The sequence below is a fragment of the Erithacus rubecula genome (assembly GCF_903797595.1).
Source record: "Erithacus rubecula genome assembly, chromosome: 8".
NCBI classification, from domain to species: domain Eukaryota; kingdom Metazoa; phylum Chordata; class Aves; order Passeriformes; family Muscicapidae; genus Erithacus; species Erithacus rubecula.
The window spans coordinates 17,705,688-17,722,329 of record NC_136659.1 but is presented as its reverse complement, the minus strand read 5'-3'; the positions used below and the strand labels follow the sequence as shown (position 1 = coordinate 17,722,329).

General features: G+C 34.4%; 1 protein-coding gene across 1 annotated transcript in view; it reads right to left on the bottom strand.

Moving 5' to 3' along the window:
* Window positions 1-16,642, bottom strand: part of SLC25A12 (solute carrier family 25 member 12) — a 45,620-nt gene that overhangs the window by 25,154 nt on the left and 3,824 nt on the right. Inside the window, exons 3-5 of the mRNA XM_079310468.1 lie at window positions 15,837-15,979; window positions 11,002-11,117; window positions 2,074-2,213 (exon numbers count right to left, since the gene is read on the bottom strand). Coding sequence (XP_079166594.1) covers window positions 2,074-2,213; window positions 11,002-11,117; window positions 15,837-15,979 — 399 coding nt within the window. The remainder of the gene's footprint in view (window positions 1-2,073; window positions 2,214-11,001; window positions 11,118-15,836; window positions 15,980-16,642) is intronic.

Genomic DNA, 16,642 nt, shown 5'->3' with positions numbered 1-16,642 from the left:
TTGACAACACAAAGTGAGCTGATCTCTCAGATATCCAAGATGAAATATGACTGGGCTATTATATACTAACTCATTGGAAAGTACTTGAAAATAAACAGAAGGGCAGTGAAAATTATTTAATATGGATTTAGATTGCTCCAAATAGCTATCTCCCATAATGTCACAAATGGTTACTCATTTCAGACAATTTAAAACTCCTATACAAACTCAAAAACCCTCATAACAAGATCACTGTGGTAACCTGAACTCAAGATAATGATAGTTGCAAATCCTATGTCCAGAAAAAGTTGTTTCCTTCTATTCAAGCAAACAATACAGCCCATTCAGCTGTCATTCAGACCTCTAGAAGCTGCTAAAAAAATTACCACGTTCTGACAGACTGTAAGAAGAGGGCAAACCATCTAGCTTACATTACTTTTACAGTAATTTCTCAACACTCATAACCTCATGAACAATGTTTTCTAGATCAGGTACAACAAACCTGCTCTTATTCAAGTCCTAAACCCCAAAAGATGGTGTAAGACCAACAGAGAAAAACAATCTTATATAAAAAGAGGGACAAAAATATTCAAATTGTGTACATACTGAAATTACTGCAACCCATACTAGCCTTCCCTACTAAGGGCTTTTATTACAAGATGACATTAAGAGGCTGATGTATCTTACATGGCAGTATCTTGGAAAAACAAACATAAAACCTATTATTCTGCTCTGAGTTCTCAACAAACCCCTTTGGAAGCAGTTGCAGAGAAGGGCCATAAAAATTATAGAGGACTGGGCACCTCCACTATGAGTAAAGGCTCAGTGTTGGGGCGGTTCAGCCTGGAAGGGAAAAGAAAACAGCAGGCTCCTGGGAGATCTTACTGTAGCCTTTCAATATTTTTGGGGGGGCCTATCAGAGAGATGGTGACAGACCTTTTAGTAGGGCCTGCTGTGACAAGGCATAATGATTTAAAACTAAATAAGGGTGGAAAAGCTCTAGAACAGGCCGCCAGAGAGGTGGTAGATGCTTCCTCCCTAGAAACACTCAAGGTCAGGTCGAACAGAGCTCTCAACAATCTGATCTAGTTGAAGACATCCCTGCAGATGGTAGGGGGCTGGACTATATTTTTATCTTGGACAATAATTACAGATTATGTCAAAGCATATCTGTCACTCATGACTTTTAAGACAGTACATATGAAACTTTTTCGTGCATCAAAAGCAGCTCTAGAAGTGCATAATCTACTTTACTTCACATCTACAAGAAAGGCAATTACAAGTTATATCAAAAGGTAGTTATAGTATGTTAATTTATGAAATTCAGTGCAACTACCAACAACTCTGTGAACTTCTTTTCCATGAATTACAATGCAGATTTCTCCTACTTTACTCTTTCTCCATCCTTTATAGATGACATTTTCCTTTCTGTTCTTCTAGTATAATATTCAATTCATAATATGCTTTAACTATAACTTTTTGGCTTGGCATAAAGTGCAGTTCAACAAGTGAAATTCTTTAAAGCCCAATCCCTAAAGGGTCACTCAGCAACATCACAGGATATCAGATTTACCTCCTGCAAGCTGGCTGCATTTAAGACCGAACTCCCAGTATGTGTGTGGCAGCATGCATGCAAGTGAGATTAAAAAAAATTATATATACTAGAATGTTTCTAAAACCAAAGAAATGTTACAGAATCTAAAATCTCTATAGAGGAGTTTTTATCATCAATATAACTGGTGATATTAAGAATGTTAATTTTCTCCAGCAGAATTTAGTTTTGCTATTGAATTTCTATGACAGAAAAAGCAGACCCTCAACCCAGTTTAGCAACAATCTGTAAAATGGTTAACTTCATAAACAGGATGCTTTGTCCCATTCTTTTAAAGGATGGTATTCAAGTTACAGTACAATGAGTATGCACTGCTTACAAAACTGGTATGGAGAAATAACAGTTCATCATTAGCTGTCAGGATTAGTATCAAATAAGGATTACCAGTACCAGAAAAAGCTCAAAATTTATAATGGTATTAGTGTATTATTAAAGGTTAAGCGAATTTCAGTTCCAACTTTGGAACAAGGTTAATAACTGACCTGAAGAAACTGAGTGAACTCTGCATAGTTAAGATGCTTCTTCCTGTTATGTCCAAAATGCAGTCGAATAAATTCACAGTCCCAGTTGAACGGGATTTGAAGATGAATAAGAGTTTGTTCAAATATTTCTTTGACATTTGCTTTGGGGAGGGAAAAGTGACAGGTGAGCCTTGGATACAGTAAATCTACGAACATTCCATGAGGAATACAAAAAAATTATGATTTCAGTAGCTGTTTAAGAAGTGTTTTAGATTGTTAAGAATAATTGCCAACCAAACCTTTACAAACCTGTAAAAGAACATATTTGAGACACAAATGATACTTTTTGTATTATTGCATAAAACCATGCAGTGAATGTTTTATTTAGTTTTAATTAAGAAGCAATTTCCGTCATATATGACAAATAAAAGCTATTTTGCATTCTGATATAAAAATCAATAGTGGTTCTCTGTCTCTGCCAGGAGTCAAATTAAGCCCTTTATCAAGAGCACAAATACCTGCACTACAATCTCAGGCAATATTTGTCATACTAAGTATGGTTTGATTGAAACTTGATTATTACAATCACACTGTCTGAATATGGCTATTGAAGATAGGTATAAGAAATTGCATCTAAAACATATCATTAACTCAGCAGAAAGCACGTTATTAGATGCTTTTGATAAGGCCTTAGAACAAAAATCAAATCCTATAAAACATAATTGGTAGTCTCAGTTATTAAAATGTTTTAAGATAAGTGAAGATAGAGATGTCCTCCTTTAAATAAAGTAAAGAAAAAACCTGCCATTTCAGACTATGGAATTCTCTACATGTATACTGTAGAACTGAAATCTCAATGCTAAACATTATCTGACTTCAGGCGAAAACCGCATCTGAAAAACAGCATGCATTATTCATACACAGCATTGCCACGCTGCAAAACAAGCCTGCTGTTTGTGCAGATTATCAAACACATGAACTGGATAACAGGACATCCACCCAATTCCACAAGAACACTTTTCAAAATGTCCCTCACAGTACCTGCTAACGACAAAATAAAATGTGGCATACAGTTAAAATTTAAAACAAAATACAAAATATTCTAACTGATAACACACCTTTTGTAAGTTTAAACAGTTTTGCAAGACAAAATGGAATGAGAAAAACCTGCATTAACATTTGATAACTTGATCATGACCTATTTACTTGAAGTAACTGTATTGCTTTCTCTATGCTAGAGAACCCCCTGATTCATTCAGTTTCAATTCTGTAGTCTATAGGTTCTAGAGCAAAGCCAGGAAATCCACTATATGTTTTTATCTTTTCAGTGAGAAAAGGAAAGGAAATGTCCTGAATATGCACCTCAAAACAGGTACATACAAATCAGATTCCTCAGCTAGATCACTCCCTTCACAGTTAGACTGAGATTATGTATTCAAAGGGCAGATTATGGCTAGTGACTAACCCATATGTAAAGGTTAAACACAAGAGCCAAAACCCTACAGTTTAAACCAGCTTCCACCAGAAACCTAAAAAACTATTCTGATTATTTGTAATTGTCTACTCATACCCACTCACCAGTATCAATGTGCACGGTGAGGGTTAAGAAAAAAAAAAGAGAAAGCACCAAATACATAGTGCTAAACTATTTTATTTTGCAATACTTCCTCTGAAAGTCCTGTTCATAGTAGATTTATTCATCATTGTTGCAGACCAAGGAATCAAGGTATGCACATTTAAATTCCCCACTTACCACTAATTCACGGCAGCTTCTGGCCAAGCTAGAGTTCCCATGTATTACAAACACAAACAGGTCAGTGCAGCTCATTATGGAGCCTCCAAAATGGCAATGAACCCTGAACAGAGCAGAAGACAGGCTGGCTTCATTGGCTCTATTGGCTTGGCCACTAACGCACAAATAAGATGCCAACTGGCTACTACTCACATGTATGTAAAACTGACTTCTAATGCACACTGAGCAACTCAAATTAAAACTTAGAAAAGAATGTGCTGAAGCAGCCAGAAAATTTAAATCTCATTTTCACTGTTTCAAATAATTGCTTCTCTTAACCTTAGAGAAAGGTAAAGAAAGCCTCATTTTTTTCTTAGCAATTTTTTTTTCTTATTCACCCATGTTTACTGACACAGATTTTTCACTTGTTTTTAGTGAGACTTAAACCCCTGATGTTTTCATACCTCTCAAGCAATTAACTGTATACTACTTAAAAAAACAAGAATCAATTTCCTACACTTAATTTTTTTCTTAATGAAAACATTTACAACTATTCATCAACATACCTCAAGACAAGATTCTTCAGCATATAAAAATAATAGTTAAATTAAGTAATAAATTTATATTCAATAGTTGAGTGCATTGGTACGTGATGAATTCCAGAAATGGCTAACTAGCTTTAATAATCAGTATCCAAACTAGCTTGTTGCCTCTCTGAAAACTGAGGTGCTTTACCCACTTCTATTTTCCAGGCAATCTCTAGCACCCAATACATTCTGCATGTAATACTATAGTTTGGTTTTGAAGATACACTCTTGTATATAATACCTAATTACTTCCATGTTGGCTTGGTTTATGAAACACTTGGGGTACAGAAGCAAAACTGTACACTTGTTCTGAAAAATCACTGAGCCACAGAATGGTTTGAGATGGAAGGAACCTTAGAGATCCCTTAGTTCCAGCCCCCTTGACATGGGCAGGGACAACTTCCACTAGACCAGGCTGCTCAGAGCTCCATCCAACCTGACCTTCAGCGTTTCCAGGGATGGGGCATCCACAGCTTCTCTGAGAAACCTATGCCAGTGCCTCACCACCCCCACAGCAAAGTAACTGATCCAGCTAAACCCTGGGAACATTAAATACAATTTACCAAACCCACCTGAGATTCTCAAACACCTCTTGTTAGGTGCTAAAATTTACTATGTCTACGCAAGAGCAGGGGTGCTTTCTTCACATTATGTCAACAATACCTTGATAATCCAATTCTCTTGGCTCTTCTATTACATAAATTGAAATAGCCATCACCTCAGCTAACTTGTGTGATGAGAAGCAGCAAACAGCCAATCATATTGCAGAATTTATACATGTGATCATCACCTACAGTTTCACCACTCTGAAATTATCAACAAATGTTCAATTCTCAATTTTTTGTTTCCACAGTAGAAGCAAAGCACTGACAACAAAAACAGACAACATTATTGTAGATGCTGGCTTTGCTTTTTTTCTTTTTTTTTCAAGTCTTCCTCAGTCAAAACCTAATGCAATGCTCCTAAACTAAGATAAACTACAAGTGTTTCAAATTTCCAACAGAGCTATTTTCCAGGGGGCAAACAGCAAATTATTTTTCAAGCCTTTCATTTCAGTAGGACATTTCACAGAACGCATTCATTGTCCCTGTCAATACATGTTGCTCATTTACTAATGCCTTCTGCTCTTTGCTCACCTTTCTGTAGAGGAATTCTTTCCTACTGAGCTGATAACTTTCTTTCCAGGTTTATAGTAATGCATTTTCTTCTCAGATAGGCATACAAGTCAGCAGCCTGATAACATACTCAACTTACCATCAGCCCCAGGAACAATAAACCTACTACTCTAGTGTACTAGTACATTACCTCCAAGGCGACACACATTCTTGCAAGATTGCTTCAGAATTTCCCCACCCAATCATTTAAAACAAATTATAGATGCTTGGAGCAGATATCTGCAGGCAGCACACACATGACTGGCTCAACTTCCATCAAATACTGTTACCTATCAGGCCCAGAAAAAGACACAAACCCCCAAAGATTCTAGGCAATAATCAATTTCATGTAAGGAGGAAGAATACTTTAAATTATAAACACTATGAGGTCTCATTGGTGGCCTATTGTGGGCATGAGCTCGATACTCCAAATAAACCTTGCAGCAGTACCTATTATTTATTTTGACTTATCAGCTCCCCAAGAAGCAGAGTGGAAAGCTTATACAATTCTAGTGTCATCAACCTGTTAACAGAGTTTGCCATTCCCTCGCACAGTGATGAAAAGCAATTACACTTCTTTGGGACACAAAAACATAAAAGTGGTAAGTTTTAAGCAGCAGCATAAGTATGGTAAAGATTTGCTGTTTAATGGGGTTGTTTTGTTTTTTTTTTTAATCTGCCTACTCAGTAACCTAATATCCAATTTGTGTATATTTCATGCCTAATGTGTATAATGAATTTTAACATTTATATGTTGGTATTGTTCTCTATTTCTGCTACCAAAATATTTTCACTTTGAAGGATAAAATAAGGAACCACAGTTAAGGGCATAAAGACATTTTTGTAGCACCTGATGCAGGAGAGGCATATTAAAAGTCATCCAAATATAATAGAGTAAGTACCTTTATGTGATCAAGTTGAACTGAAAATAGTTACATTTTATTTCTACTCTTATTTTAAAAGGCTTACTGAGTCTATTGAAAGATGAATGACAGCCATAATAAAAAGCTCTCAATACATATAATTTTAACATGAAGTTCTATTTTCTGTTCCCTCTTGTTGAACTATAGTTTTGAGAAAAAATAGTAGTAAAAGTGGTAAGAGGCATTCCCATTCTGCATTGCTTATAAGTATTAAAAACTGTATTAAGCCTGAAAAAGATCACACAACATGAAATAAAAGGAAAAAAAGTCCCATCAGTGATGTTTCCTACATCATCTGCATGTGTTAAGCAAAAGACACTTTGAAAACAGGCAACTAATGCAGAACTAGCAGAAGGACAAAAAAATAGCAGTTCTGGTTTACAGTTCTTGATGAAAACAAAGAACTTTCCCTCATATCCTCATGTCTGCAGTCATGTGATTTTGAGTATTTTCCTGTTTATATTTTAAAATATATTTCCAGTCTTTATGGTTGCCAGTAATATTTTTGAAAGCAGAACTTTTAAGATTAACTCCAAATCATAGCATTTTCAACCCAGCTGCCCTCTCACAAATGGTGAAGGACTGAATACTAGAAGTGATCCCTGTTCCCTGAAAAAAATACTCATAAGCAAAACAAAAACATGCATACAACTCCTATCTTTTGTTCTTGCTCACCTTCTTCCACCTTCAAACTCTATGTCCTGATTAAGGGAAACCTGAACTTTCTCTCCCAGATTAAAACTTGTCTAAGAAAACAGATTGGGCAAAACTTTAGTATCCCTGAATACTCAAATTTGGAAACTATTAAATTGATGTTTATTATTTTAGTTCATCAGTATTGTATAATTTTCACATATTTGCATTATGAGGCATCTGATCACCTTCCTCCCTCCCAATGCCTTTGAAGACACTGTTATACTCTGTAAAATATCTGTAATTAGATTTTGAGTGCAGGATGTTTTTAAAAGCCTTAAATTCAGTTCCATAAATATTTTCCAATTATCTCCAAAATAACTCTGAATACAGAAGAATCACAGACATATTTTTGCTCTTTCTATCCATACTAGCATGTGTATTTAACTGAAAAAGCATCTCTCAAACTCTCCAGTTTATCAGAGAATGGCTTTCTTTGTGGCAACTCTACAAGGAAGAACAGCTGGAAAATGCCTTGAAATGGTATATTCCAATTAAAAGTGATGCAATCCAGATCATTGTATGGTGTGCCAGAGAGATAAATTACAAATAATCCTTTTACTTATAGTTAGACAACCTATTTTTCAGAGAAGTTTTGCAGATAACAGACTTTACCTTTTATACACAGTAAAGATTATCTGCTTCAACATCAGAAAAAAACAAAGAGCTTGAGCAGATTTAATATTCAGGCTTGCTTTAACCTGAATTCAGGTCAGAAGATCTGCACAGAATACAGAAATAAAAACAATATTCCTTAGCACAATACTATTAATTTTATGGAGTGTATTTGAAAATTTCACTCATGTTAAGTAGCACAGCTAATACTTCCCATAATCAAAGGAGCAAAGTGCTTGTCAGCCTTTTCTGGCTACAGACAACAACCTGAAAAAAAATCACTTGTCTTCATCAGCTTTAACTGTTAGCATTTAAATATTTTATGGATAATGCAGTATTGTAAGGGCTCAGCAGCAACACATTTCACATAAAATATTCACCTCGGAAGCATTGATGAAGATGTAGGAGAACTTGGTTGGGAATACATGCTTTTTCCTCTATTTCTCCATGATTAGAAACTTGTTTAAACTACACTGTCACTTGTATCAATGGGTTACTAAAAAAGTAAAATTACTGCTTTTTATTCACCAAGCTGACAGCAAGTCCAGTGCAGCTGAAACATGCAGAGAGGACTGAGCATTCTGTGCACTTTGCTCAGGCAAAGTAGGTCCAGTTTCATGTTCTTGCAATGGACCTACTTTACAAATGTTGCAAAATACCAACTAGACATTTATGGCAGTTATTCATACAGGATTTCTGGATGGTCCAAAGCTCCTGAAAAAGTGTCCAAAGCAGTAAGAAAATAGTAGACAACATTAAAGTCATGGAAGGCTTCATGTCTCAATACATGATATGGCAGACAAAGATTAACTGATTAACTTAGCATACAAGTATTTCTACAAAATAGCTTCTAAAGTCTTCTTCTAAGGCAGTTCTTCTGTGACACAATTAATAGTTTCATCACTGGAGAGTCAGAAGCTAAGTATTTTTAGAGACAAGTAGTAGACCGAGGCTCAAGAGGACTGTAAAATGCTGAAGTGCTTGAGACTGGTTCAGAATCACGTCAGTAAATAAATCCTAAACAGAAGTGAACTGAACTAGAGCAGCTTGCTTACATAAACAGAGACACTTCTAAAATTCAACAAGCACACTTAACCTCCCACAGATAACAGAAAATTTGAGTAGATGAAAGCATTTTCTGAGAACACGTTATCTCATACAAGGCCAGTGTTGGCTCTAGTCACAATCCCAAGTCTAACAGACTCAAGTTGATTCTGTCCCTTACTTTGGATGCACAGAGAAGAAAAATCTCAGTAAATCCATGTTGCTTCTGGCAAAACTTACTGGTTTGAGACAGCTTTGGCATCAATGCAATCACATCCATATTGCATTCCATCTGAGCTAGAAAATCTTTACTCACATTTGCTCTCACAACACAGTTTACCTGCAGACTGCATACATGACACAGTCTATAAAAGACCTGACTTGACTGACAGTGATTCTCACACCAATTGGCTAAACTAACTCCATTTCAATATATTTCCAATAATTTACTAAAACCTTTAACTTTAAAACTTATGTTTCTGTACTGTCCTGTTTTTACATGAAACTAAACTCTGTGCCTTTCTGTTTATGTGGTATGAAAACAAAAGGGTGCAGGTATCATTTATAACACAGCCATAAGACTGACTTGGAAACTGACTGCAGGGTTATCAAATTCTGAAGATGTCACAGATCATCACTGACATTTTTCACAGTTATATTAATATATGTATGATATGCATATGAAGTAAAAGTAAGTAGTCCATGTTACAAACAAACAAACAAACAAACAATGACAAAAAAGCAGCAATAAATGTGGGAACCTGTAGCACAAAAAATATGTACCAGGTTATGTTAATAATATAATGTTAAATATAGTAATAATCACCATATAATTAATTCTGTAAAAAAATCCAGAAACCAATAGTAAATTTAAAATTCTTTCAAGAATTTCCTTTCCAAGATGTTATCAGCCTTACCAAAAAATCAGCAAAGATATAGGAAAAAAAAAAAAAATCTGGTTTACAATTTCTCTTGTTTGTGTTTTCTTTAGGACTTTAATTATATAAAAATAACAATCCTCAGTCTAACTAAGGAATTTGTATACAATCTGAAATGGCTTATTGTTCAATTATGGAACCAGCTGTTTCAAGTGTGTTCATGAGAGCTACCAAGTTCAAGCCCCCATTTTGTAAGATTATTAAATAAACCATCTTTAACACAGTCACACTGATTGTAGTAGTTTGTCCAGTTCCTTATGACTGCATTTACTGACTTCACCTTTATTTAAATTCTAAAAGATTTTCTTTTCAAGATGTTGTGCTTCCAAACTGCTCAGTATCTGACTCTTCAGTTAACGATGTAATTTAACAGGCATCATAAGTCAAACAATTTGTTTCCATAAAAAGTACTTTGCTTTTTTTCCCAACAAGTTACAGCAATTTTCATAATAATGAAATAGTACAAACAGCAAGTGGTTACAAATCCAAACATAGTTTGTATTTTCTTTATTGAGTGCTTTATTATTTTGGATAGAAATAACATTAAATTCTCATTCAATTTTATTAAAATTCTTACCATTGATTTTTCCAATTTCATAAACATGAAGTTTGAAAAATAAAGCCAAGTCCTCCTCCTTAAACTGCAATGTTAGTAACAGTTATTTAGCAATATCACAAAGCAGTATTATTAGCCTCAAGACTTTGGTCTAATTACTAACTTAGGCGGATTAGGTTACAAAACCAAAGGCCAGATTTTCTTCCTAATTTTGCAAATATATGACCTACTTGTAAGTTACACTCATAACATTAAAGTAAGATTTGCTCCTCAAGAAAAGGAACACTACCACAGGAAATCAAATATTAGATATCCTTAATTTCTATATTGAGCTCCTACTGTATGAAATGAGAAGTATTCAAAGATATGTGAAGATCCAGAGCACATCTTAAAAATCCCTCATGGTTGAAGGAGTTTGAAGTCCAGGATATAAAATTTTAGTCAGGATGACACTGAGCATCACTGTATTTACTGCTTCAGGAAAATTAAAAACCTTGATTCAAGAAGACAGAGAAAAACATATTTTATCTCTGTGTTCTTCTTAAGCTTGAATTGAGAAAAAAAAAGTTCTATTCATGCAGAGTCTTAGGAAAACAGAACAGTACTGCACAAAATGCATTTCTATGCACCTGTGGTCATGAACCATTATTATGACAGATACTATTATAATCACTTTCTTAAAACTGTTTTTCTTTAGGTATTCTTACCAAATGTTACTTCTCCATTGCCATTCCTGTCAAATAACTGAAAAGCAACAATGAATATTGCATCTGGAGTACACAAAACAGATTCAAATGCCAAAAATTCTTGGAAGGAAATTAACCTAGAAAGGAAAACAGAGAAGTTATGAAGTTTTTTTTTTTAAATTGTTCATAATATCAATGATAATTTGTATTTGATATGCTAGAAAACAGTATGATCCAAATGTTAAATAAAATTCTAACTTAAAGTAACTTACACTCTAGAGACCCAAAAGTATGTTACATTTACGTAGTTAACATTTATGCAACTCAGTTTCTTCCTCTATGAAGGGACTGAATTCTCACTGAACACTTAGAAGTTATTACCTTTTAATTATAAATGTAATCAGCACCTGAAAATTAAGACATAAAAACACCACAAAAATTCTAACAACATGAAATGTACAGGTCTATCACTGTATTACTACATACGTATTTCTACTAAGAAATTATACTGTAATGCAAGTACAGGAATACATTATAAAACATACATTTTCTTAAAACAATATATAACAATACATAAAAAACAAACAGGTTCAGAAAAAGTTACACTTTACTGTTCATGTGGAAAGAATACTACACTCCAAAAATAACATGGAATCATGTACTCAGGGCCAAACATAAAACATCTGGACTCAAGGACAGGCATGACAAGGCAGGGAAGGATCTGAATATAAGCACAGATCACAAGATTCAGAGCTGTGTATGTAGGACAGTCACTGTGCACAACTCATGATGCACAGGTAAATCCAAGACCTTGTGGTCACCACATACAAACTCTGACTTGAACGTATGCACAGATATCTTACTGGGATGATAACAGTAAGTAAATTTTATACAGGAGCTCTGCTTTTCTGACTAACACAAAAAACCCTTCAGAAGGCATCCTAATGCTGTATGTGTGAACAGCTGCAGGAAGATAAACCTGAAGTTAAGAGTAGATAAAGGATAACATTGGCACAAGAAAATAATGGGCTAAATAATGGGATATATATTTTAGCATTAAATAATCAATGGGAGTAAGAATTTCAATTCCATCTTTTATATTAAACAAAAAATTACTATGTATCAGTAAATGCTGTTAAGCAGAGAATATCAGTCTTTTCTAGAAATTTTCCTAGAAGATGGACATAATTGATTTCAGCTTATTATTTATCATATGAGATCATTAGCTCATAGTGACCACTTCAAACATTACTGCTTACTGCTGAAGAGCCAAGTATAAAGTCAGATCCCCATAGGAAAAAAAAATAAAGAAAAGAAAAATCATAATAGTCACACTATTCATTCCTAAATCTAGTCTTCATCTAGATTTAGTAGACTCAAGACACTTTAAAAAGGCTAAATACATTAACATTCTTGTATATATGCACTGCACAAGAAAGACAGGAAATAACCTAGTGACTTTGAAAATATTTAAGACACTGAAAATACAAAATTATCATATTTACATTTTTGCCAGAAAAATCAGAAATATGAGAATGGCTCTTCATATGCAAAGTCAATTTCATCCAAAGGATGATCTTGATAAATAAAGGGTTAGTATCAAAGAAACAAATGTTCCTTTATAATAATTGTAAACACTATCATTTCAAAATATATCTAACAAATATGCATAAAGCTGACACACAAGTTAACTTCTAACCAGGCAGTTTTATTATTGACAAAATCAAGTGCTGATCTCTGTAGAAGTATTCGTAGAAGCCTGAACCTGAAAGAAGATGTCTTCAGCAGTCTCATTATAACAGTGCCTATAGCAAAAGGAGATAGACACATTCAATTTCCTTTCCACATATTCAACTTGCAATGCCTAAGAGCAGGGATAGCCTCTGTGATCCTCCATTAGCCACCAGGGCAGAGATAACAGGAGCTGGATTAAACAGAATGATGGAGCTACCCACCCATTCACTACTCAAGTATCATCCAGTGTACCCACTGCATTACAGAGTCCATAACAATATCAAATCACTCACCTGTCATTTAATCTGTAACATTTAAAAAAAAATTCTTTTCCTTTGATTTCTTCTGTACTGCTACCCTCCAAAAGCACACAAAGTAACCCACGTGTTTACAATTCTTCTCTTTGCAATTCTTCTCAGTCTTTTTTTCCTACTGCAAGTCTTTTCTATTTTTTCCCCACACAACACAGCTTTTTAGACATTATGTATAGCTCTGCTGTAACTCTCCATTAGGTGAAATATCAACATAATACAATACAATATGAATAACTTTCTGGGGTACCTCACTTAAGAACACGTTTCCAGATTTAAGAATGATATGCTGATAAAAAAAGTACCCAAAAACTGACAGTTAAAATGAAGAATTTTGAATTACTACTGTGAAATTCTGAAGGAGGAAGAAAAAATATATATATATATATGGCACATATATATGTGAGTATATTCTTCAGAGAGGGCAGTTATCCTAATTTCAAAACCAGTGCTCGCAGTCTGAAGACACAGGAGTGCTTTCAGCATCAGTGAAATCCTGTTGTACTAAATAGATAACAGGCAAGTTTAAACCAAATTCTAATTTAGAGGTGATCACATATATTTCTAAGAACATGCACTTGTAACAATGAGGAATAAACATTTTGGAAGTGAACAGTCATCTGTTAAGAACTACCTTAATGAGTTCCAATAAAGCAAACCAGTCTTGTACAGCAGTAATGGGAGAAGGCAATAGTGCTCTGGAACAGTTAAGTAAGGATCAAGTTACCATTAGAAAAAAAGTAAAACCACTTTTTTTTAAACACATGCATACAGAGAGCCAGTTCCAAAATGTGCTGTTTCTGTAAAGTGCCAAACTTAAACCTAAAAGAAATAAAAAAATATTAACAATGGAAGCAACCATCAACACTCTGAGTATTTAATTCAAGGGCAAGCAAGGCTAAGAGAACATGATAGCAGATACAGGAATGAAATTTTGTAACAGAACCCAAAGCTTCTCAAGGACTTGCTGCATGACATTGGGCTGTCATTTAATGTAAAAGTACATGTACAGAACAGGACTACTGATACTTCTTTGGACTTCATAAAGTAAGTCCTTGGAAAGATGCAATGCATCCTGAAATTCAGCTGAAGACTACATTAGTTATTCATGCTATTAGAGTCTGGATTTTGATATATTACAGCTCACTACAAATTAAAGAATGTGAATGTAAAAAAAAACCCCTGATGTTGATAATGAGGCTACAAAAAACTCTTCACATGAAATATAGATTAAATATAAATATAGATTAAAACATTCAGAAAAAAGTTTCAGACAAGTATTCAAACAGATAAACATTTTACACTTTGAATTACATGGCAGTCTAAAATGAAAATTCCAGTCTTCCCATAAAGAAGGTGGTAAAGCACACTTACCCATACTTGATTATCTCATTTCAAATATTACCCAGATTTTTTTTAAAAAAGCAATAAATAAAACCAACAAAAATCTTATTCACAGGGCAAGTAAAAAAAGCAATGCCTAAAAATTGTTATAGCATTAAAACAAACTTACTTCCTACTGTAAGACCCTTTTATAAGACATTTTCTGAAGAAAGGCACACCATAAAAGATAACCAACAGCTTTCAGAGAAACAATATGCTAAGTATGTTGGTTTACTTTATCGATGAAATTATTTTGAATGGATACATACTAGATTGCCTCTTCAATCCATAATAAAGCAACAAGCTGCAGCCATATATTGGAAACAGACACAGGTTACTAAGGTTTATCAAATATATGTATAATCAAATATATTATCAGAGTGCTGCAGCCTAATGAAAAGAAAAATCATATAGCACTACATCAAATTGGAAATCCTGCATCTTTTAGAGTAAGAAGTATACAGTGCATACAATTTCATTTCCATAGCACAGATACTATGCAAGCTGCTCAGAATACTAAGCAAACTAATAAAACATTCTATAGCAGAATGCAGGAAAACAAAACCAAAATTTAAGTAACCAAGGAAGCTAAGGAGCTCTCAATTTAAAGTAAGTTATATTTACAAATGTATTGTGAACTATTTTAACAGCATTTTTTTCTCAACAAAATAACCACTCACTTCTGCATTATTGACCTCTTCTTTAATCCATCTTAACCTTCTCACTTTACTTTAACCATGTCAAGGCCTCCTACTACAATACAAGACCAAAACTGGAAGCCTGCATACAGCAAAAGAAAAAGCTCCTTGGAAGACAAATGAGTTAGAGGGCACTACCTCAGCAGAGCAGACATTTTGTAAATTGGTTTCAGGGAACTGTCTAAAAGCAAGCAGGAGCATCTGTAAGCAGAGTTGGAAAATCTTTATGTGGTGTGACTTGACCTTCTTTAGGCAAACAAATTCTTTCTTCACAAAGTCACTAGTATCTCTCTTTCCTAATAGTCAGATTTTTAAGAAGACCTCAGTGGCTGGATTTGAATTGCACACTACAGAAATAACAAAGCTCTTCCATATTTTTGTGTTTAATTACAGGCACCAGTGACTCTACACAGTACCTGATGATGGACACAGACATATAGAAAAGGGCAACTATACTACCCTTAACTTACCTACTGCTCAACTTCCTCAGCTTTTGTAGAATTTAACAAAATATCATCAAAACCTCAGCTTAAAAAAAAATCCATGTTAAACACCATTATTTTTTCTGAGTTTTCAAAAATGTATAATCTATGGTACTTGTGAAAAAAACTTCTCATTTAAATAAGCCTATAAAATCAATAATACATTTTAGAAGACGAAGTTATCAAACTCATGCACTCACACATTTATCAAGGCATGACAAGTTTCATATGGAAAGCAAAATTCTCACCCATCCTTAGTTTGATCTGCCACTCCAGCCAACAGCTGCACTGTTTTAGGGTTGTGCTGTGGGTCCGTATGAAGTCCCAGGTATTTCTGCACAAAATCCTCTGGGGTCATGTAATGCTCACCATCTTTCTCAACGCTTGCATACTAGGGCAAAAATAAAAAAACAAAGCCACACAAATAAAAATTAAACCATTTAGATGCTAATTATCAGTGATGACCAAATTAGTATCTTTACCGAATATAACTTAAAATGATGCACAACTGTCTGCATGTAACTGCTCTGAAACTAAAGGGCTGGATTAAACTAAGTATTACTGTACTAGTTTTATACTACCAACAGTTAGATTACCCTGTACAACAGATGTGTTCACATAATGACCAGTATCTTCTAATTAAAAGACAACAATATTTCAGAAACTGCCAGGTAATTGCAAAAATCTATAAAAACTGCAACCATGCTATAGCATTCCATTTGCAGCTACACTGAAAACACAGCACATAAATTTTCTCGTAATTTCTAGTAGCAGATATCTTCTGAATAATTGTTCCTGATCTTTACTATCATATTTTGGAAAACATAAATTATTTCTTTCCTCTTTTTGTGAGAAATAAGTGTTCAGATTAATTTTTATCCTGAAACTAATTTTCAAGAGAAAATTCACACACATAGACACGCAGACAGTGCTTGCCTCAGCATCTCATGTATCTCTTCCACAATACCAGCCCCTCACATCACTTCATCACCTCTTCCACCCTACAGCTGTCATGACAGCAAGACTGCACTGTAAACCAGATTACTGAATTTAT